Source organism: Verruconis gallopava (assembly GCF_000836295.1).
Source record: "Verruconis gallopava strain CBS 43764 unplaced genomic scaffold supercont1.62, whole genome shotgun sequence".
Taxonomy (NCBI): Eukaryota; Fungi; Ascomycota; class Dothideomycetes; order Venturiales; family Sympoventuriaceae; genus Verruconis; species Verruconis gallopava.
This window is the reverse complement of record NW_015622198.1, coordinates 43,875-61,510: the sequence shown is the minus strand read 5'-3', so window position 1 is coordinate 61,510 and position 17,636 is coordinate 43,875. Positions and strand designations below refer to the sequence as shown.

At 48.2% G+C, this 17,636-nt stretch overlaps 7 protein-coding genes across 7 annotated transcripts; 4 read left to right on the top strand and 3 right to left on the bottom strand.

Moving 5' to 3' along the window:
* Window positions 1-1,705: 1,705 nt before the first annotated feature.
* Window positions 1,706-4,864, top strand: PV09_09329 (uncharacterized protein). The gene is made up of 2 exons (XM_016363372.1): window positions 1,706-1,945; window positions 2,014-4,864. Exons 1-2 carry the CDS (start codon window positions 1,919-1,921, stop codon window positions 4,447-4,449), a joined length of 2,463 nt encoding a protein of 820 aa, XP_016208813.1. The 5' UTR covers window positions 1,706-1,918; the 3' UTR covers window positions 4,450-4,864.
* A 208-nt stretch (window positions 4,865-5,072) lies between these two features.
* PV09_09328 (uncharacterized protein) lies at window positions 5,073-6,799 on the bottom strand. Its single transcript, XM_016363371.1, has one exon. It carries the CDS (start codon window positions 6,723-6,725, stop codon window positions 5,220-5,222), a length of 1,506 nt encoding a protein of 501 aa, XP_016208812.1. The 5' UTR covers window positions 6,726-6,799; the 3' UTR covers window positions 5,073-5,219.
* Window positions 6,800-7,197: 398 nt separating this feature from the next.
* Window positions 7,198-8,715, bottom strand: PV09_09327 (uncharacterized protein). The gene has a single exon (XM_016363370.1). The coding sequence runs from the start codon at window positions 8,632-8,634 to the stop codon at window positions 7,411-7,413; it is 1,224 nt and encodes a 407-aa protein (XP_016208811.1). The 5' UTR covers window positions 8,635-8,715; the 3' UTR covers window positions 7,198-7,410.
* Window positions 8,716-8,794: 79 nt separating this feature from the next.
* On the top strand, window positions 8,795-10,257 carry PV09_09326 (uncharacterized protein). The gene has a single exon (XM_016363369.1). The coding sequence runs from the start codon at window positions 8,906-8,908 to the stop codon at window positions 9,425-9,427; it is 522 nt and encodes a 173-aa protein (XP_016208810.1). The 5' UTR covers window positions 8,795-8,905; the 3' UTR covers window positions 9,428-10,257.
* A 213-nt stretch (window positions 10,258-10,470) lies between these two features.
* On the bottom strand, window positions 10,471-13,115 carry PV09_09325 (uncharacterized protein). The gene is made up of 5 exons (XM_016363368.1): window positions 12,638-13,115; window positions 11,693-12,560; window positions 11,264-11,638; window positions 10,893-11,218; window positions 10,471-10,843 (listed from the first exon to the last, which is right to left on the bottom strand). Exons 1-5 carry the CDS (start codon window positions 12,768-12,770, stop codon window positions 10,809-10,811), a joined length of 1,737 nt encoding a protein of 578 aa, XP_016208809.1. The 5' UTR covers window positions 12,771-13,115; the 3' UTR covers window positions 10,471-10,808.
* A 613-nt stretch (window positions 13,116-13,728) lies between these two features.
* Window positions 13,729-15,730, top strand: PV09_09324 (uncharacterized protein). The gene is made up of 5 exons (XM_016363367.1): window positions 13,729-13,871; window positions 13,920-14,201; window positions 14,322-14,699; window positions 14,832-15,049; window positions 15,102-15,730. Exons 1-5 carry the CDS (start codon window positions 13,826-13,828, stop codon window positions 15,348-15,350), a joined length of 1,173 nt encoding a protein of 390 aa, XP_016208808.1. The 5' UTR covers window positions 13,729-13,825; the 3' UTR covers window positions 15,351-15,730.
* A 137-nt stretch (window positions 15,731-15,867) lies between these two features.
* PV09_09323 (uncharacterized protein) lies at window positions 15,868-17,620 on the top strand. The gene is made up of 2 exons (XM_016363366.1): window positions 15,868-16,172; window positions 16,238-17,620. Exons 1-2 carry the CDS (start codon window positions 16,133-16,135, stop codon window positions 17,548-17,550), a joined length of 1,353 nt encoding a protein of 450 aa, XP_016208807.1. The 5' UTR covers window positions 15,868-16,132; the 3' UTR covers window positions 17,551-17,620.
* Window positions 17,621-17,636: the final 16 nt, after the last annotated feature.

Here is a 17,636-nt window from a genome sequence, read left to right as displayed (position 1 = left end):
GCCATGACCTGGTTCTTTGATTTGCGGACGTTGTACTGCAGTATCTTCAGTTGGTTATGTTCCGTCATTGGTCACTGTCGCTGTCAAGGTCCATATTTTCGGTGCTGCGGCGTGTTGTGATGTTTGAGTCAATCATTTCCAGCGCTTTCCTGCTAGGCTTTGGTAGCCTCTTCGGTCGCTGATTCGACCCCTCGTTTTCTTTTCCCTCCGGCGTCGCCCTCTTCTGGCCTCTGGCGGAGGCATGGGTCGTTTTCATGTCCCGTGTTGACCTTGTCCTCCGCAGTAGGGTGGCCGCGACAGCAGCTAGCGTGTCGCTTCCCATCGCTGGCGCGACCGCGTGGTATCGCAGCCTACTGGCGTAGGCCGCCCTTACCTTGGCCAGCTCGTTTTTCCTGGTTGGGCACAAGCGGTTCCACGCCTCATGTGTGCCGTGGCATGCTGCGCATTTCCTAGGGGCATCCCGGACTCCTTTGGATGGGCAGTCCCTAGAATCGTGTTCTAGCGCGCAGTAGCCACATGTCTTTGCTGCTTTGCATTGGGTTCCTATGTGGCCATATGCCTGACACTTGAAACACTCCTTCAGGCGGCACTGACGTTCATAGCGCTCGCTCTGGCACATCTCTCCTTGCCACACTTATTATGGAAGGAATATATTAAGATAGCTATGTTTATGACTTAGAATAGCATGAGCTTCAAGAGTATGAGAATGCATTCAAACTAACTACTACATAAACTAGACAGTTGAATTACGGAGAGCTGTAGTGAAGGTAGGGACAGGACATTTTTATAGATATAAGAAACCTGGTGATCATTCTGATCATAAATGATCAGACTGATCACAGGCTGCATTCTTGATTCGTCCATTTCCTTTGGGCGAATCGCAACCCTTCGCTTATGCGAGTCGATCACCTTGATCATAAATGATCAACATGATCGCTTCTTCACGTGATTCCCATGTTACTCTGTAACAACATCCTGTCACTACCTCTATTGACGGCTCTCTGTAATTCAACTGTCTAGTTTACCTAGTAGTTGGTCAAATATATTCTCATATCCTGAAGCTCATACTATTCTGAGCCATAAACATAACTATCTTATTATACTTCCTTCCATAATAAGCTCTAGTTACACCTTGTTCCTCTGCTCTAGGAAGCTAATCCCTTCCGAAGTGGCTCACATTCGTGAAGCTAGTCGGTATTGGGAAAGTATTCCTAACATTGAGCCACTACCACCGGTCAAACCTACTATATTACAGGCATTAGAGGTTATACACCTTTTGCAGGGATTGCAGGAGTGGGAAGTATCGACTCAACACCATGATATAAGGTATCCACAACAAACTTGGGCGTCTTTTATGTACTGTACAAAGCAATCGGCAAAGCCAATCAACTTTAAGAAAACTGGCTCACGTAGGGCTAGCAAATGTCAAGACTAATAACCCTGTCACGATGTTCTCCATATACACAGTGAACGATAGGACTCATTTTCATATCCGGCGCTGACTTTGGGACGGACTGGTTGAAGCGAGCTGTCGTTGTGGCTTGCATGACAACGCTTCTAATACTTGTACGACTTGTCCAGGGTTCGGACTTGGGCGGCATTATCTGTTTGTGGACTAGCGCGGCGTAGATCCCTGCAGGAATGAGGAGAGTAAACAATACCAATAAACCCAGAGCAGAGCTGCCTTTGAGTCTGCTGCAGCGCGTAGAATTGCTCGAGTCTTCTGCTACATATCTTAACTAGTGACTTCTTCCTTCCCTCATTACGTCCCAGTCTGCGCTGTGGGTGCCTTTGAAGGCCAGTATTGCCAATTGCATGCTCATCCGTCCCTGGGGAAAACACAAGGAGCGCGACAGGCCGAGGCCGAGAGGTTTAACTGCTGCATTGAAAGAGCACACGTTTCAGATAAAGGGACAAAATGGAGCACGCTAACAATGCTCCAAAAGTAAGTAGTTGCAGCAGCAGCTGAAATGTGAAGAAGTCGCAGTCCGCTCTAACTTAGCGCCCCTCCAGTTTGACATAAACTACGACATCTTTGAGAATGCGTCACCTCAACGACCCATTACTTCACACAGAGAACCATTACCTACTGACACCGTCGACGGGGTCCTTCACAAGCACAATATTGTCAATTTTTCGAGGAAGCGAGGACCTCAGGATTTGCTCAACATCCACGGACAAGGAGGCGATGGAGAGGCAAAGCGTCAGCGTCATGCCGCCTGGCCTGAGCATAGAAACGAAGGTCTTGATGACGGCCCTTCCAAGGCAGAGCAATTGAACATGTCGCCTTCGCGCGTCTCGAAATTCCGAGAGGCTAGCATGCACGATCGGCCCAGCGAGCAACCGCCAAGTATTTTCACGCGTCACTTCAACAATCATTTCGGTACCTCGGACGATGAGCTGATGGATGAGTATCACAAAAACAATGACAAGCCATTGCTTTCTCATCCCGCTGCAAGTAGGTCCGGCAAGATGAAATCTCCCGAACCAAAAAGACCGTCTAGCTCCGTTGCTACTTTCACATTCTCGGAAGACACTGAAGACGGCAAATCTGCAGGTATATTCAAGTTCGGCAAATCTCTAGCATCTGCATTCAACCCTATGGCAGCCTGGTCCAAGTTCACAGCTAGTTGGCGTAACGCGAAAGAGGAGCTGATCGAGGAGGCCGAGGACGCCCAGAAACGAGAAATGTTGGAGCGGCAGAGAAAGGCTGAGCAAGCATACGCCGAACTCAAACAAGCTGGCAAGTTAGGAGCCCAGGGTGCGCGCAAGATGGAGAATACGCCGGTTTTCACACCAGGTTACAGGCAGCCTCCGGTCAAGGAGAGTGGCAATCCACGCGACTCTGCTATCTCGATGGATTCCGGATCTTGCACGTCCGTTGAAACATCGAAAGACTCATTCTTGCTGCAGTCAGATGGCTCGCCGAAAAAGAAACATCGTCACCACCGTACACCCTCGTTCCGTAACCTGAAAAAGATGGCCTCTGAATTCAATTTGCAACGGCGCTCCGCATCTATGTCACAGTCACCGGAGAAACGAGATCTAAACGTAAGCGATGAGCAACCAGGCTGCTTGCGTCGAAGTGTATCTCGTAGCAATATCTTCGAACTGCTAGGTGCCGAGGACAAACTGGCGTCTCTGCGTGGCAGCAGATCTCGGGCTAATCTTGTGGAGAATGATGTCGATGAATTCGGGAATTTGCGCCCGAGAAAGGATATAGCAAAGCAGGCGAAGCTGACGAAGCGTGTAAGTGACCTGGAGGCGAAACTTGAATCTGCACGTAGAGAGCTTGATCGAGCTATGGGTGTTGTGCCTCTCGTGCCTACCTTGCCCAACTTGCCATCAAATTCCATCGAGCATCGTCTGATTCCTCGTACTGAGCGTCGCGCTGGTGGAGAGCGTGATTTTGTTCCTGCGCTGCCCACGGTCCTATCTGAGAGCTTACTTATTCAGCCAGCCTTGATCGAAAACATGTCGCATACGGTTGAAACTAGATCATTTGCGACTACCGATCCTCTCTCCCATTCAGACGGTAACTCCCAGGCTAGATGCAAGAAGGTTTCCAAAGACTTACCGCTTCAAGTGTCCAGCGGCAATACCATGTACTCCCAGGCAAACAAGCCGCTTCTCAAGCCCGACTTTGGACATTCACTTCCGTCAAAGGAAAACAGTCCATGCCCGCCAGAATATCACCCGCTTCCTGCTCTGCAAGCAACTGCAGAGGAGCGTCAGGCTTTCCTCTCCGATGACTCTATTAGTACCGAATCTGCGAAGAAAAAGTTGTCGAAGAAGGATTCATCAACGAAGACGAAGCGCCTAAGCACGGGAGACAAGACCTATGGACACCACGTGAAATTAACTACGAATGACGACACCAAGTGGAATAGGGGATGTGACAAGCCAAATCAGCTTGAATTTAAAGGACTTGATCATCCCGAAGAGAGTCCGGCACATTCACACATTCCCGTCCTCGAAAGTACAGAGATTTCCAAGATCGATACTAGATCTAAGAAGTCTCCAAAAGTGCTTACCAAGACAGCACCTAAAAATACGCATAAGGACTTACCACCCACTCCAGGCGAACTTGAGTCTCGCCGAAGCTTGGATACAGTGCACGAGGAGGTAATCTTCTCAAACACTATTCCTGCCAAGAATGGCTCTCCTCCTCAGCCGATTGCTCATACGACACCTGCATTCCCTCGACGTGGTCTCAACGGCGGTAGCCCATACCGGATGCGCAGTCCACATCGTGTGAAGAAGGCAACTACTCCGCGCCGCGTTAGGGACGAGAGAAGCTCTAGTCCCCCGCCTAGCAGTTCGAGAGCACGACTCCAGGGCAAGGATGAGGATATTATTATGAAGTGTCCAAATGGACGAGACGTGCCTGAATTGCCAAGAAAAGTGGATAGCAAGGACAGCTTTGAATGGCCGGATGACGTGTTCTGACCAGGAGTCGCTTGCGGTTTTTTAGACTGAATCGAACCAGGTCTGACATGGAGCGCACATGCTCGCGACGTTTGTGCTTCAGGAAACGTGAAACGAGACACGACCATGAAAGGTAATGGCTTTTACGACTTTCATGAGAGCGAGCTTCAGCGCAGCTTTGTCTGTTTGCTTTCTTGATTTGCGTTCTTGACTCTTTCCATGACGTTTGATACTCGTTGCTCTATCTTTTGACGGGTAGCTGTACAATGAATGGAGCTTTGATTTTCATGGGAGCATTAAGAACATCTCAAGTGTATATTTTAGCATTGATTGGAGCAATGAATGCTCGGCGATAAGTTGACACGATGAGGACATCATGCTCCGTGAATTGCCGGAATGGATTAACTGCAATACGACGATTCAATTCAAAATCTCTGTCATCTTCTCTTCTATGGAGCGTGCCTCTATGGTTTAGTGATCTATAGCCTTACTTCTTTGGCCCAAGACCGAGATAACTCAGTATCACGATCCCACTTTTGAATTGAAGAAATGACGATGAATGATATTTCACAGCTTCGCAGAGTCAGTCTCAATTTTAAAGCGATCAAAGATTATGAAAGGAAATCATGCGTGATGTAGAATTTGGAGCTTAGGCCAGAATGTCGAGCCCGGCGCAGATGCTGATCATGCGTGTTGCGGCATGAGCAACAGGTGGTAGCTGCGAACCTCTTTCTCGAATTTGCAACTTCTTATATGCTATTGAAGCTAATTATTTGGATTTGGAAATCTAGTTAAGATATTGCTTTCAGCGGGAAACTGTCACTTCTCTTAGGCAAATCTCCCTTTTTAGACGCCTCTCCATCCGCCTCTCCATCTTCGTCTCCATCATAGCTCTCACCGTCCACGTCATTTTCCCCGAGTGCAAACGCGTTCTCCGCGTCTCTATCTTCCTCCTGGCCGACCCTCTCATACTGCCCTTTCGAAGCACTTCCTCTCTCGTGCTCGTGCAGCCTTGTGTTAACGAACATGCTCAACAAGCCTAGATCGTAGCTTGCTTTGAGGCTTCCGGCCAGAGTGAATGCGAGCCAGAAAAGATTAGCTCCGGCCAATGAGCCTGTTATAGAAGGCCCACCGCTTTGCGCTAAAATTTTGAGCACGTTGACGATTCCCATGACAGCAGTGCGTTCCTCCGGTTTGACGACTGCGGCGATGAATGCTGTTCGCGGTGCCTGGTCCATACTATTCAGGGCAGCGCGAGCAAAGAGCAGCACCGCTGTCAGCCACCAGCTCCGCGGCGCTGGGAGAAGCGCGAGGAATATTGCTGATGGAAGGTGTGTGAAGACCATGGCTTTAATGAGGCCGATCCGCCTTGCGATAGCCGGCGACCAGATGTTCATGAACGCGCTCACCGCCCAGACGCCGGACATTGTATCTCCGAGATACGACTTGGGAAGTGAAAACTTCCTGTCGACGTACAAATTGATGAGAGAATAGGCTGCCATTCCGGAAGACAGTGAGTCGACGGACATGAGTGCGCAAAGCTTGTACAGCGTCGGCCGAGACTCTCTGCTTATCTGTGAAAACTTCGACTTCTTTTTCTCCGGTCGTGCGCCTTCCGCAACATCGGGTTTCTTGTCCTCGATCTCACATTTCTGGGTCATGAACATGGCAAGCCCCATGTTGACAAGCCCGCATAAGGTGTAAATCCAGAAGCAGGCGTGATATGCGCTCTTAACCTCCCAACCCATTCTCTCCGTCAAAGTGCTGACTAAATTCCCGCACGCAAAGAGGCCCAGACTTGTGCCTACAGCTGGCATGACGACATACCAGCTCATGACCTCGGTGCGCGTGTCGGGCGTTGTGAGATGCGATATCATACTTTCTTCCACAGCACGGAAAGGACCGATTTCGCTACCGCTCGGACTGATCACCCCAATCACGGCTGAAAAAAGAAGAACGAAGTAATTCGAGCTCAGGGCAAACGCCATACCTGAGAGGACCATCAAAGCAGCACCAAAGAACAGAATCTTGCGTCGTCCTAGGGCATCGGCAACCAGAGTAAGGAAAAGAGACAATGCAACATCGCCAAGCAACGTCAGGGTATAGAAGAGACCGATGCTGTAGTCCGAAAACTTGAGGGACTCGAAGAAGAGAGCCAGGATCAGAGCGTTGAAACCGTACGCAAACATGCGCAACATCCGTGTCAGGATGATGAGCCATGTGTTGCCGTCGGCATGGAGCAGGGTCTGGAGTCCAGACTCATGGTAGAGATAGGTGACTGGCTTCAACAACGACATAATGCTTTGCCTTTGGAATTGAATTAACGGCTAGAAGGATCTTAAAAAATCAGCATTTATTCAGTGCCTTGGCGAGGTGGCGTCGGCTTTGAGCTTCGATGACAGCATGCGCAAGCTTTCTCGTGTTTTCGGAGATCGAGCTCGGTTTCCGAATGCCGGTGCTGGGTTGAGATCGAGTCCATAGACAAAACGCAACGGACCCAATATTGGTCTGCAGTTCAGCATTCCGTTGTCCATTGGATAACTTCATCGTCATGGCCTTCTACTGGCAGGTGGACGGTTCTCAAGAATCTTTCACCAGGCGAGATGGTTTTGTTGATTCAAGTCAGATAGCTAATAAAGCTCCTAGGGCTGTCCAAGCGCACAATGAGCCACGCCATGCGAGACTTGGTCTCTACCTCATCTCTCCAACCTGATATCCTTTGACAGCTGTCTTCAAGGATTCCGTATACATTAATCTTCATCAAGTAAGTTCAAAAAACACTACGTCATCTTATTTTTCTACCATGAACGTGCTAAAATTTAACCCGAGCTGCACCAACTTGTGCGAGCTGCAAGAGTAGGCAGTGAAGATGCATTAAGCTAGCTTATACACATTGCGTATCCATTGGACTCCTCGGCTCAATTATTTGTGATTTGGTGCACTTTGGCGCCGTTGATTTCCAACAACATCTTGCCAGTATTCTCAGCCTCCATCTTCGTCCTCACTGTCATATTCTTGATCTGCCTTCTGTGCTCGTCGCAAAGCTTCCTGCCATTCCGTGGACAAATCCCGTAATGCATTCGTGTTTCCAGAAGCAGCCGCGTCTACCACATCCTTTGGCATCTTGTGAGCGCTGTACTGTGGAGATGCGAAGCCATACGCTTCAGGGTCATCTTTGTTGAGTAATCTAAGCTCAGGAACGAAGACACTTTCAACATCGCTTTCAAACTCATCGCTATCCTCCCGCGTTTCAGTTCCTTCTTCTAGCCCCCCATTTTTAGGCAGATTTGAGATTGCAGCTGACGCAAGTTGAAAGCGAACCGGCTCCATTGGCTCTTCCGCTGGCACTTCCATTGTAAGAAGTTCAAGCCAGCTGAAGAGCAGCGGGTCCGTCCTCTGTGCCCACGGATTAATGTCTATAAGCCATACTTTGTTATGTGGCTCTGGAATATAGACATCAAATACGAAATTCTCCTCCTCGAACGTGCTCTTCAGTTTTTCCTCAAAGAAATGCTCTATAAGCCCCAAAAACCTGTCCTTCTCTTTATGCAGGAAATCGTAGTAGTTCATGTCACGCTGGCTCACGCCCACCAGTCTCCTCCCTCTTACAAAACAGCGAAACTCAACGGAGGGGTTCACGTTGAAACTCTTCCGTAGGACGAGATGATAGGGTATATGAGGGGCAGGTCCGTCGTCAATAGTATCATCAAAAGCATGGTTGAGATCAAAAGTGATGAAATCAGAGCTTTTGAGTAACAGATACACATCGTCTGGACTAAAGCAGTTCATGCTATTTCCAAGCATGTGTGTTGCATCCTTTGGCGCTGACCAATTCAGCTTGGGTAAAACTTTGCCCCCGAGCTCTTTTATTGTCGCTTTAATCTTATCATGCAGAGGACGCCAGTCCTTTGCAACATCTTCAATCTCATCCTCCTCGTTCTCATAGCCAGGATGAGGAGCCTCGTTGCAAGGCAAGTAGATACCGTCCGCTTGCAGGTACTCCAGGAACGGTGGAGTAAGCGGAATGATACGTGATTTTGGTGTGAAGGACCGATATTTAGGCCACCAGGAATTGTAAGCGCAGTTCAGAATATGTTGTTTCGTCAGTGGTGGAAAGGGCAATGTTTGAGGCGTGTTGCTGGCTCGGCTTTGGGGGTCGCTACTATTCTCAGCGCGGTCGAAGTTTGTCAAATCCGGAGCAATCATTTTGTCCTGTTCTGATCGATCTATTGTCTAGATTTGTGTCAAACATGGCGGGTGCAGTCACCCAGTCGAAATAACTCGAGGCATGCTGCAGCTTTTTTTCGTCGGCGATGATTCAATCTGCGGAGCGCATTCCGCGCTCTCGAAATCTGAACCTCGACCTCTGAATCTCCTCAACAGACTTGTTCAACCATCTTATTAGAAATTTGCAAAGCCCTAGAAGCGTGGTGCATCGCTTGATCAGGAGATATCAGAAGCGAACATACGAATCACCATGTCTTCTAACGTCGGTCTCTCGACTCCTCGCGGCAGTGGCACATCAGGCTACGTCCAGCGCAATTTATCTAATTTGAAACCCCGCGACCAAGCCGACCCGTACAACCTAGACGATCGGAAACATAGACAACGGAAGCCTGATCCTGAGATTCTTGAGCATGAAAGACGGCGCAAGATTGAAGTCGAAGTGTTTGAGTTGCGTGATAAACTTGAAGAGGAGGGCGAGCTGGACGAGGACGAGATTGATGATAGGTGCAACGCGCTGAGGCAGAGGTTAGAGGAGGAAAGCGAACGCGAAAAGAGCAAAAATACGGATGCGAGAGGCTTGAAAAGCCACCAAGTGCATGATTTGGCAAAGGCGAAGATTGAAGAGACCGAGCGGCTAAGAAGGGCCTTGGGAATACGAGAGGATTATGAGGAGGGCGGACATTGGAAAAGACAGGAAGAGCGACTAAGAGAGACGCTGGCTGAGAAAGCTAAGGAAGACGCAGAGAGGGTGCGACGAAACAGCGAGGACTGAATCCTTTCTCGCCGGCATGATAAACGTAGAGTATCACTTCTCCTCTTGTGCTTTCCCGAACTCTTCATCGAGCAGCCCGAAGAGCGGCACATGGAAAGCAAAGGCCAATGCTGCCTAGTTTATGAAAGCATCGATCAGCCCGGTGGACGGACCTGCGATACTCAGGGCGTGTTGGCAAAGGCTATATTTTAACGGCTTCTGACTATCTGACTACTACGGCCTGAAAATAAAAGGCTAGACCTGTGCATGGGGTAAATTTTGAGCACGCAGTCGGACAGAAACCATAAAATGCCATGAAAACAAAGCCGCTGGCTGCTTCAAAGGCATCATTCAAGAAATTAAGAACATCATCTGATTTACTCACTCGACTAAGGTTCTTCAACAAAACTATCCCGATCTGTACTCGCCATATTTACCGTGGCCAAAGATCGAAGCGCTCCAGATTCTGATCACTTGAAATCTTCTGAATTTTCCCTGCAAAACGAAAGCTCAGAAATATCCTTCAATAAATATCAATATTTTTCTCGTGGCCTCTCACTGGAAATCGGGTTGTGCATCAGAGTGGCATAATGCGGCGATCCGAAGGCTACAATACACCAGCCCTGACACTTGAAATGTGAGAATCCAAACAGCCAGCATGCCAGCTACACGGTTTTTGCATATCAGGCTTCCTACTCGTTCAAACGCTCGCAACGCCTCTTCGATTACAATACCAATTCTCTTAACGGCTGCAGTAACTCAAGTCTGGTCTAGCGTTCAATCTCAGAAGCGCATAAAATTCAATTTATTCATTGAATATTGAAAAGAACATATAACTCTCTCGCATACTTCTCTTCTCCCTGGCCGCCATAGCATGTGCTGTATTTTGTGGCAAAACAAGGCGACCTCCTCTGCTGGTTTTACTCGCGTCGTCATTGAAACCAGAGCCTCTTGACAAAGAACAAATTTGCTTGCCAGTAGGGTTCGTGGCTAGGACATGCAACTTTATGTGGACGGCTAAATGTCATTTGAGCTAGGAGAGGGTCGCAGAGCAGTAATAAAGCCTTTGATTTTCTATCTGATGTGTAGTCTCCTGCCATAGTCCCATTCCGGCATTATTTGTAGCTTTTCTTCTAGTAGACTGTGCTTGATATAACCGCACGCATGTTCGATCGAGTCCTACAATGATTTCAAATCACTTTGGAATATGCTTGATCCTATTCTTCAACCATCTTCATGCTAATAACTTTGGGCAGTCATAGCCCTCCCAAGATGGATTTTTTTTTCATAGCATTTCTGGTTTCTCTAGGGCACTGATTTGTATATTTCCGTTATAAAGCTTCTACTGTTGAGCTCCAATACTGTTTCACTCGGCGCGTGGAAGTGGCACGGGCAGAGTTCTTTACTGAGCTTGTTGTATGAGTGTTATGTATTGAGCTATACTAGATAAGAATCAAATAAGCCAACAAAAAGTTGAATCACTTACTGGTGCAGGGCCAAATAGTACTGAAGTGTTTTAAGCCATTTATCATAAAGTCAAAAGTGGTTCCAAGCAGAGTGGGCTGCGGGTTGAGTCCAGAGATGCGATCCAGTAGTTGTCCTAGCATTGCGGCTTGATAGGGACAGAATAGCGCGGTAGGAGACAATTCCGGAGTATGGGCTACCGGAAATTCGCGGAGAATATTCACCACCATTTCAATCATTGTTTCGATGGCCATTTTCGAACGTGTCAGAGCCTGTGGGTCGTTCAACTTCTCTGGTGGAACATGCATTGTTGAGAGCAGCTGATATTCATGTAGCAGAAAGGAAGCACTGTGAATGTGAATATAGGCAGATATAAGAACAGCGGAAACGTACCTGATGCAACAGGAAATCGGACCGCAGTACTGCGTTGCTTTCCCATTGCAATCTGCTAGCAAGTCACGCAGAGTGGAAACTAATAATTTGTCAAGATACCCTATTCTAGACACCATCAAATCTGGTGATAAATCGAATTTCTCGCGAAGTATCTTTTGCACCAGATACATCAGCCGCACACTCTGGCCTTGCCGACTAAAGCTGTCAGCACACACCGGTAGCCGGCTTTGCACTGTGAAGCACGTATTACTGGCGCATAACTCGTCAACAGAGTCCTCATAACCAGCGTCGGATATTGATGGGAGGACATCGTCTAATGATGGCATTTCGAAGACAAGTGCGCGCTCATGTTTTTCGTCGTGCAGAGATACTATGCTTTAGTGCGATCAAATAAGTGCTGTAATCGTCCATTTTCACAGAAATCCTTACCAGTCAAGGCTAAGAAGACCCCAGTAAGCTCTTCTACGTTCCTCATCAACGACAGTGTATGGGCTTCGGGCAGAAGCATCTAGTCCTAACGTTCTCGCCATACTACTGCAGTGCTTCAATCTCTCATACTCAAAGCCACGAAGAGCAGCATTATGCTCGAAAAGAGTAAGGAGTGAGCCAGCTTGCAAAAGCTCAATTGATGCACCTTTTATCTCGTACGCGGCCTTGTAGAGTCTCGATGCTGTCCTGTATAAATCGCCTCCGGAGGCGGTTATGCCAGATTGGGTGGGCTCGGAACATAACCGAACGCACAGCAGGAGGATAGCAGTTTCAGCATTAGCTTTCTTCGACAAGCTAAATACGCGCTTGAAGAAACGATTGCGGTTGATTATGGTTAGGTAGGAGTGCACGGAGCGAAAATAGTGCTTCGTGAACCGGTCGAAGTTCGCGCCAGCTGCGTCAAGAGCGCCGTAAACGATCATGCATATACTTAAATCAAAATCGTTTGTGGGAGAAAGATGGATACGACCGCTTGCAAACGGATAGAAAGTTGAACTATGTGAGGATACGAACCGGGTGGGATTCGTAGCTCCAAAAGAGAATGCGTCTTGCAAAGGGTAGATTTGGGGCAAAGCACTGAAGGCGCTGGCAGTAGAAGTAGGCCGATCGGGCACATCATACAAGGATTGAGATACCGTTGTTATTGAAGAGCTTTTACCGACGAAGAGGTTGTCAACAGAGGGAGTGGTAGACGGGGCTTCGGATGAGCGCATTGTAGATGCTTTCTCTTCAAGTTGAGCATTCTCCTGTTCGGGTAAGGGATGAACAGTGGTGAATGATGATTCGCCGGGTTGGCTGTCGTTCTCTGCTGTGATACGATCGAACGTTAGACGAGTTTTCGATCTTAATCTGTTCTGTGCCCCAGAGATATGTATTTGAACTCACCGATCTTACTCTTCTTCCGTTCCCGCTGCTTCCTTCTGAAATATTTCATAGCATGCGACCTTACAACCCGTTTAGAGTCCCTATTCTTCCATGACTCCGGTCCACCAGTGTTTATAAACGAGAGGACTTGCATCTTAGCAGCCTTTCCTCTTCGGCGGCGCGTTTTGGCGGAAGTTTAACAGGCAACTCCTCCGATCTAGGACTTCAATTGATCGCAATGACAGACATCTGGATGACTATCGACAATGGTTTCGAGCTCCATTTCGAACGTTCCGAAGAGCGCCATTTCCATAAAACGTTGCAGAGGTGATGAGAGCGAAGTTCCTCTCTGACAGCAGCGCACGTTGCGCTAGACGACTTAAGGAAAATGCTCAACACTTTTAGCGCCGCCGCGGGACGTTTTGGAGCTGACGCCTTAATGTGATGCCAAACCTACCAGCGTTAGTCTTGACGCGGGGGGCGGGAGGGAGACTCAGCGTTTTCGTTGCCTACAGCCCCTCTATTATTTGGTTGGAACAGCTGGGAATGCCAGTGGACTTGAAAGCATCGTTGCCATCGTGCTTGTAGATTTACCTCCTGAAGTTAGTCTGAAGCTGCCGTCCTGAACAGTTGGCTCTCCTCAGTCATATGGACATTTAAGGACAACTCGGAATCTGATTTTGGATATTTTCTCCATCGCATGAATCGAGCGGTAAGGACCAAAAACTAGTTCGAAAAAGGGCAAATTCAATCATCGTTCTCCACGAAATATGTCCATCGATCTTGAAGTGAGGGTTTTCATTCGCATATTCTTAGTAGCAGCGCGGAGAGACTTTAGTTCGACAATGATCTACCAAGCATGCCACAAAACCCTTCGCCACTCTCCTACCTTGTTTTACAAAATTCAATGAGACAATGCCGGGCTCTGTGGAGCATCAACGACAGTACGGTGGCAGTGTCGAAGCGGAACGTGAGCGGTGCCAAGGTTTGACGTAAGCTTTGAAGGGCCGAGCAAGACTGAAACTGGGATGTTGGCAGCAAGGCTGAAGGTGATGCAATGTGACGTTGATTACTTGCCACGAGGTTCTGCATGAAATCTTGCTTTACATGGTATATCTATTGCTTATTTCAGACTAGAATCTAGTGCTTTATGCTAATAAATCAATTGAACACGACTCTTAAACCTAATTATCCATCTACACACACAAGATGTCTGCATTGGATGAATTGAAGAAGCAAAACGCGGCGTTGCAAGGTTTGCAATCTACAACGGCTTAAATTTCAAAGCTGACATCATACATAGCCGGCATCTCGAATATCTCCAAAGTCGCTAATAATAGTCCTGCCAAACGAGCTGGCGAAGCTAAGAAACCACTAGGGCAAAAAGCAGAGTCCACCACGCTTCCGAAGAAGGCCCCGGTAACTAGCATTCAGAAATCGGCGGTTACGCCCGCGAAGAAGCCAACTCCAGCTCGAACACCTATAGGAACCAAAAAGGCTGTTCCAGGCACTGCAAGCAAAGCAGCGTCGGATGGTCCAACACCAGTCAAGAAGCCCCCAGCTATGGGGGCATCAACTTCAACACGTATGCCATTTGCATCTTGATTTTATGCAGAATCATCGACGGCTACAGCCACATTTGTTACTTCTACTCTCCTTCTCCATATGGTGTATTGATACATTCCTGGCTCTAATGCAGATGTAGGCACTCCTATAGGAACAAAGAAACCCATCCCCGGCACCGGGCAACCTGCTACCGTCTCCAAACCGACAGTTTCAGTTGCGAAGAAGCCGCCTGCAGCAAGTGCAGCGCCACAGAAGGAAACACTTACAGTTCGAGGTCCCCCGACCATCAATGACAGCCCGAAGCCAACACCAGTTAAAAAAACCCCTCGAAAACTTGAGCGTAGAGGCGATTCTATCAGTCAAGCCGGCGGTATGACCACCGGGGCTCTAAATAAAGGAGTGGGGGCAACTACGGGAGTTGTAGACAAAGCTAGCGGAGGTGCAACGTCAGGAGTAAACTCTGCCTTGGGTGGGGTGACGAGTGTTGCTGGAAAAGGTGCAGAACGGTTGCCAGGTGGTGAGTTGATTCCTTCATTCGCCTGAATGACCAGTCGCCGTAACCAACTGTTCGCTATGCTGAAAGCTTGGTGGAGGCTAAGATCGAGCATCGATATTCCTTTTAGCCAGTTCGCTGCTAACTTGACACAAGGTGTCGGTAAACCGGTTAAGCATGTGACAGACAATGTTGGCAAAACTGCTACTGGAGCAACTTCGAACGTGAACAAAACTCTCGGGAGCACAACAAGTGGGCTCAAATCGACTATTGGTGATACGACAACAGCTGCCGGTCAAGGCGATATACGAGGTGCCATTGGTGGTGCCACTGGAGGGCTAGGCAAAACTGTTTCGGGAGCTGGTAAAGGCGTTGTATGTGAAATAAGTTTCACAACAATTCTTTTTATCATACTAATGATGTCAGGGGAATACCGCTGGAGATGCAGTTTCCGGCCTTGGCGATACCGTAGGTGGTCCCGTTGGAGGCGTTGTTGGCAATGTTGGTAAAGGTACGAAGAATTTAGTGGGTAGCACGACAAGCGGAGTTGGAGAAGGGGTTGGCAAGCTGGGGAGAGGAGATGTTATTGGTGGTTTAGGTTCAACTGTTGGTGGTGTCGGAAAAGGTGTTGGTGGGCTACTTGGAGGGGTTCTTGGTGGCCAAGAAGATGACTGAGTCCTAACGTTGAAGGCAGCGGTAAGTTGAATTTGAGTCACTAGCTGAGGCTTGACAGCTAGAATTTATATTCTACTCTTGGAGTTTGGTGTCTTTTATTCCAGAAAAAAATAGGACATCCTAAATTGGGTCTGAACACGATGGAGAAGAGAATTATCAATACTTGAGGAAAAACACAGGTCATAGGGGAGGGTGCGCACGGAGTGCAGAATCTTACTTTCTTGCACTGGGCGCTCACGTTATCATCTCAATCTAGCTGAATTCCGCTCAGCCACTCGGATCAGGAGTCCAACGATCCACAACATAAAAGGAAAAGTTCATTAATTCAAGCCAGAACTCTTTGATTTCGTGGCATGTTTCCACCTATTTGTGTTTATGACGGATGAGCCGTGGAGAGGCTGGGGGCCCTCGGCGGGAAGATACAATCCGATTGGCTGCACATCTTCCGTGTGAGACGTCCAGCCTGTGTAAAATGTCCAGCAGACGCTGCTTAGAGGAAGCGGACAGCTTCCGTCCAGTAGCTTTAAAAGACTCGAAGTCGTCAGCGAGGATGAAAATTTCCCCGCAGTTCCCGAAGTCAGATGCCGTAATTCCAGCTCCTAAGAGACCACGTATCGAGCGGCAACCGGAGGCTTCAACTCATGTAGATTTCTCTTGCGACGTTAACGGCGGAAACGGAGGTCTTAAAGACTGCATAACCGCGCTTTGAACAATCCTTCTATCAGCCAGTTCGCCGTCGGTTTTCTTGTCTTTGGCTGCGTAGCCTGTCTCTGTATTTCAACATGGCGCCGAAGGATCTACATATTTGCATTATTGGAGCAGGTATGAATTGATCGACTCCTTATTGACTACATATTGTTATGAGTACACTCTGATATCTTTCACAGGTATGGGTGGGCTTGCTTGTGCGCTCGCACTGGCAAAGAAAGGTTTCACGAAAATCTACGTCTACGAAAATGCGTCCAACCTTGGATTTGTCGGGGCGGGAATACAGCTTGCCCCAAACTTGGCGCGCATCCTCGATCAGCTCGGTGTTTGGGGGCCCATTGAGGCAGAGGCAACAGACGTGACTGAAACGAGCATCCGGCAAGGATCAACAGATGCCGAACTGGCCCATGTGGACTTGAGTTACATACGGAAAACCTATTCGCATCCGCACATGACTGGGCACCGTGTTAGTCTAGCGGGCGGACTGTACAAAGGATGCCAAAATGAAAGTGACAAGATCACATTTCATTTTTCTCATCAGCTTCTTTCCATTGAAAGTTTTGGGCCGAAACCAAAATTCACGATCCAACCACGGGATGGCACGCCTACCCAAGTCGAGTGTGACATTCTCCTCTGCGCTGACGGCATCAAGAGCATAGGTCGCGTATCTATGCTGAAAGAGCTGGGTGTTACTGCCAAGATAATTGACACCAACCAGGCTGCATACCGGATCATGCTACATAGGAAAGATATGGAGAATGACCCAGATCTACTCAAATTAATCAACATGAATGGTGTAACACGTTGGATTGGCGAAAAGCGACATATTATCGCGTATCCTGTCCAAAATCACCAGATATACAACCTTTCCACAGTGCAGCCGGACGACAATTTTGCAGCAGCACCAGACACCACATATACAACCAGAGGCTCAAAAAAGGTGATGTTGGACGTTTTCCACGACTTTTGCCCAACTGTTCAGAAGATGCTCAATCTGGTACCGGATGGCGAAGTTTGCGAGTGGAAGCTGAGAGTTCATGAGCCGCTGCCAACATGGGTTTATAAATCAACAGCGCTGGTGGGTGATGCTTGCCATCCCACTCTGCCGCACCTTAACCAAGGTGCTGCACAAGCTATCGAAGATGCCGCTTCAATTGCTGTTGTGCTGGACAAATGCCCATCCTCAAATCCTGACGACTTGACACGTGCCCTCAAAGTGTATGAGAAAGTAAGAAAAGACAGAGCATACCTTCTAGTGGACTTGGCAGCTCAAAGCGGCAAGGCTTTGCATCTAGGAGAGGGCAAAGCAAGGGAGGAACGAGACAAGGCATTTGCAGCAGTGAAGCAAGGAGGGAGAGTTCCGGACAAGTGGGCAGATGCAGATGTGCAGAAGATGATCTATACTTTTGACGCTGCAAAGGAGACTGAAGACAAATTTGCTGAATTCTTCAATGGGACGACTGACGCAGAATTACATAAGCCATCGTTGTAGATTGTTCGTAGACCAGCAATTGGCATTTACTGTAACTTTAATCTTTTCTCAGCTACTGTTTCAGTTTTAATTCTTTCCCGCTAGTG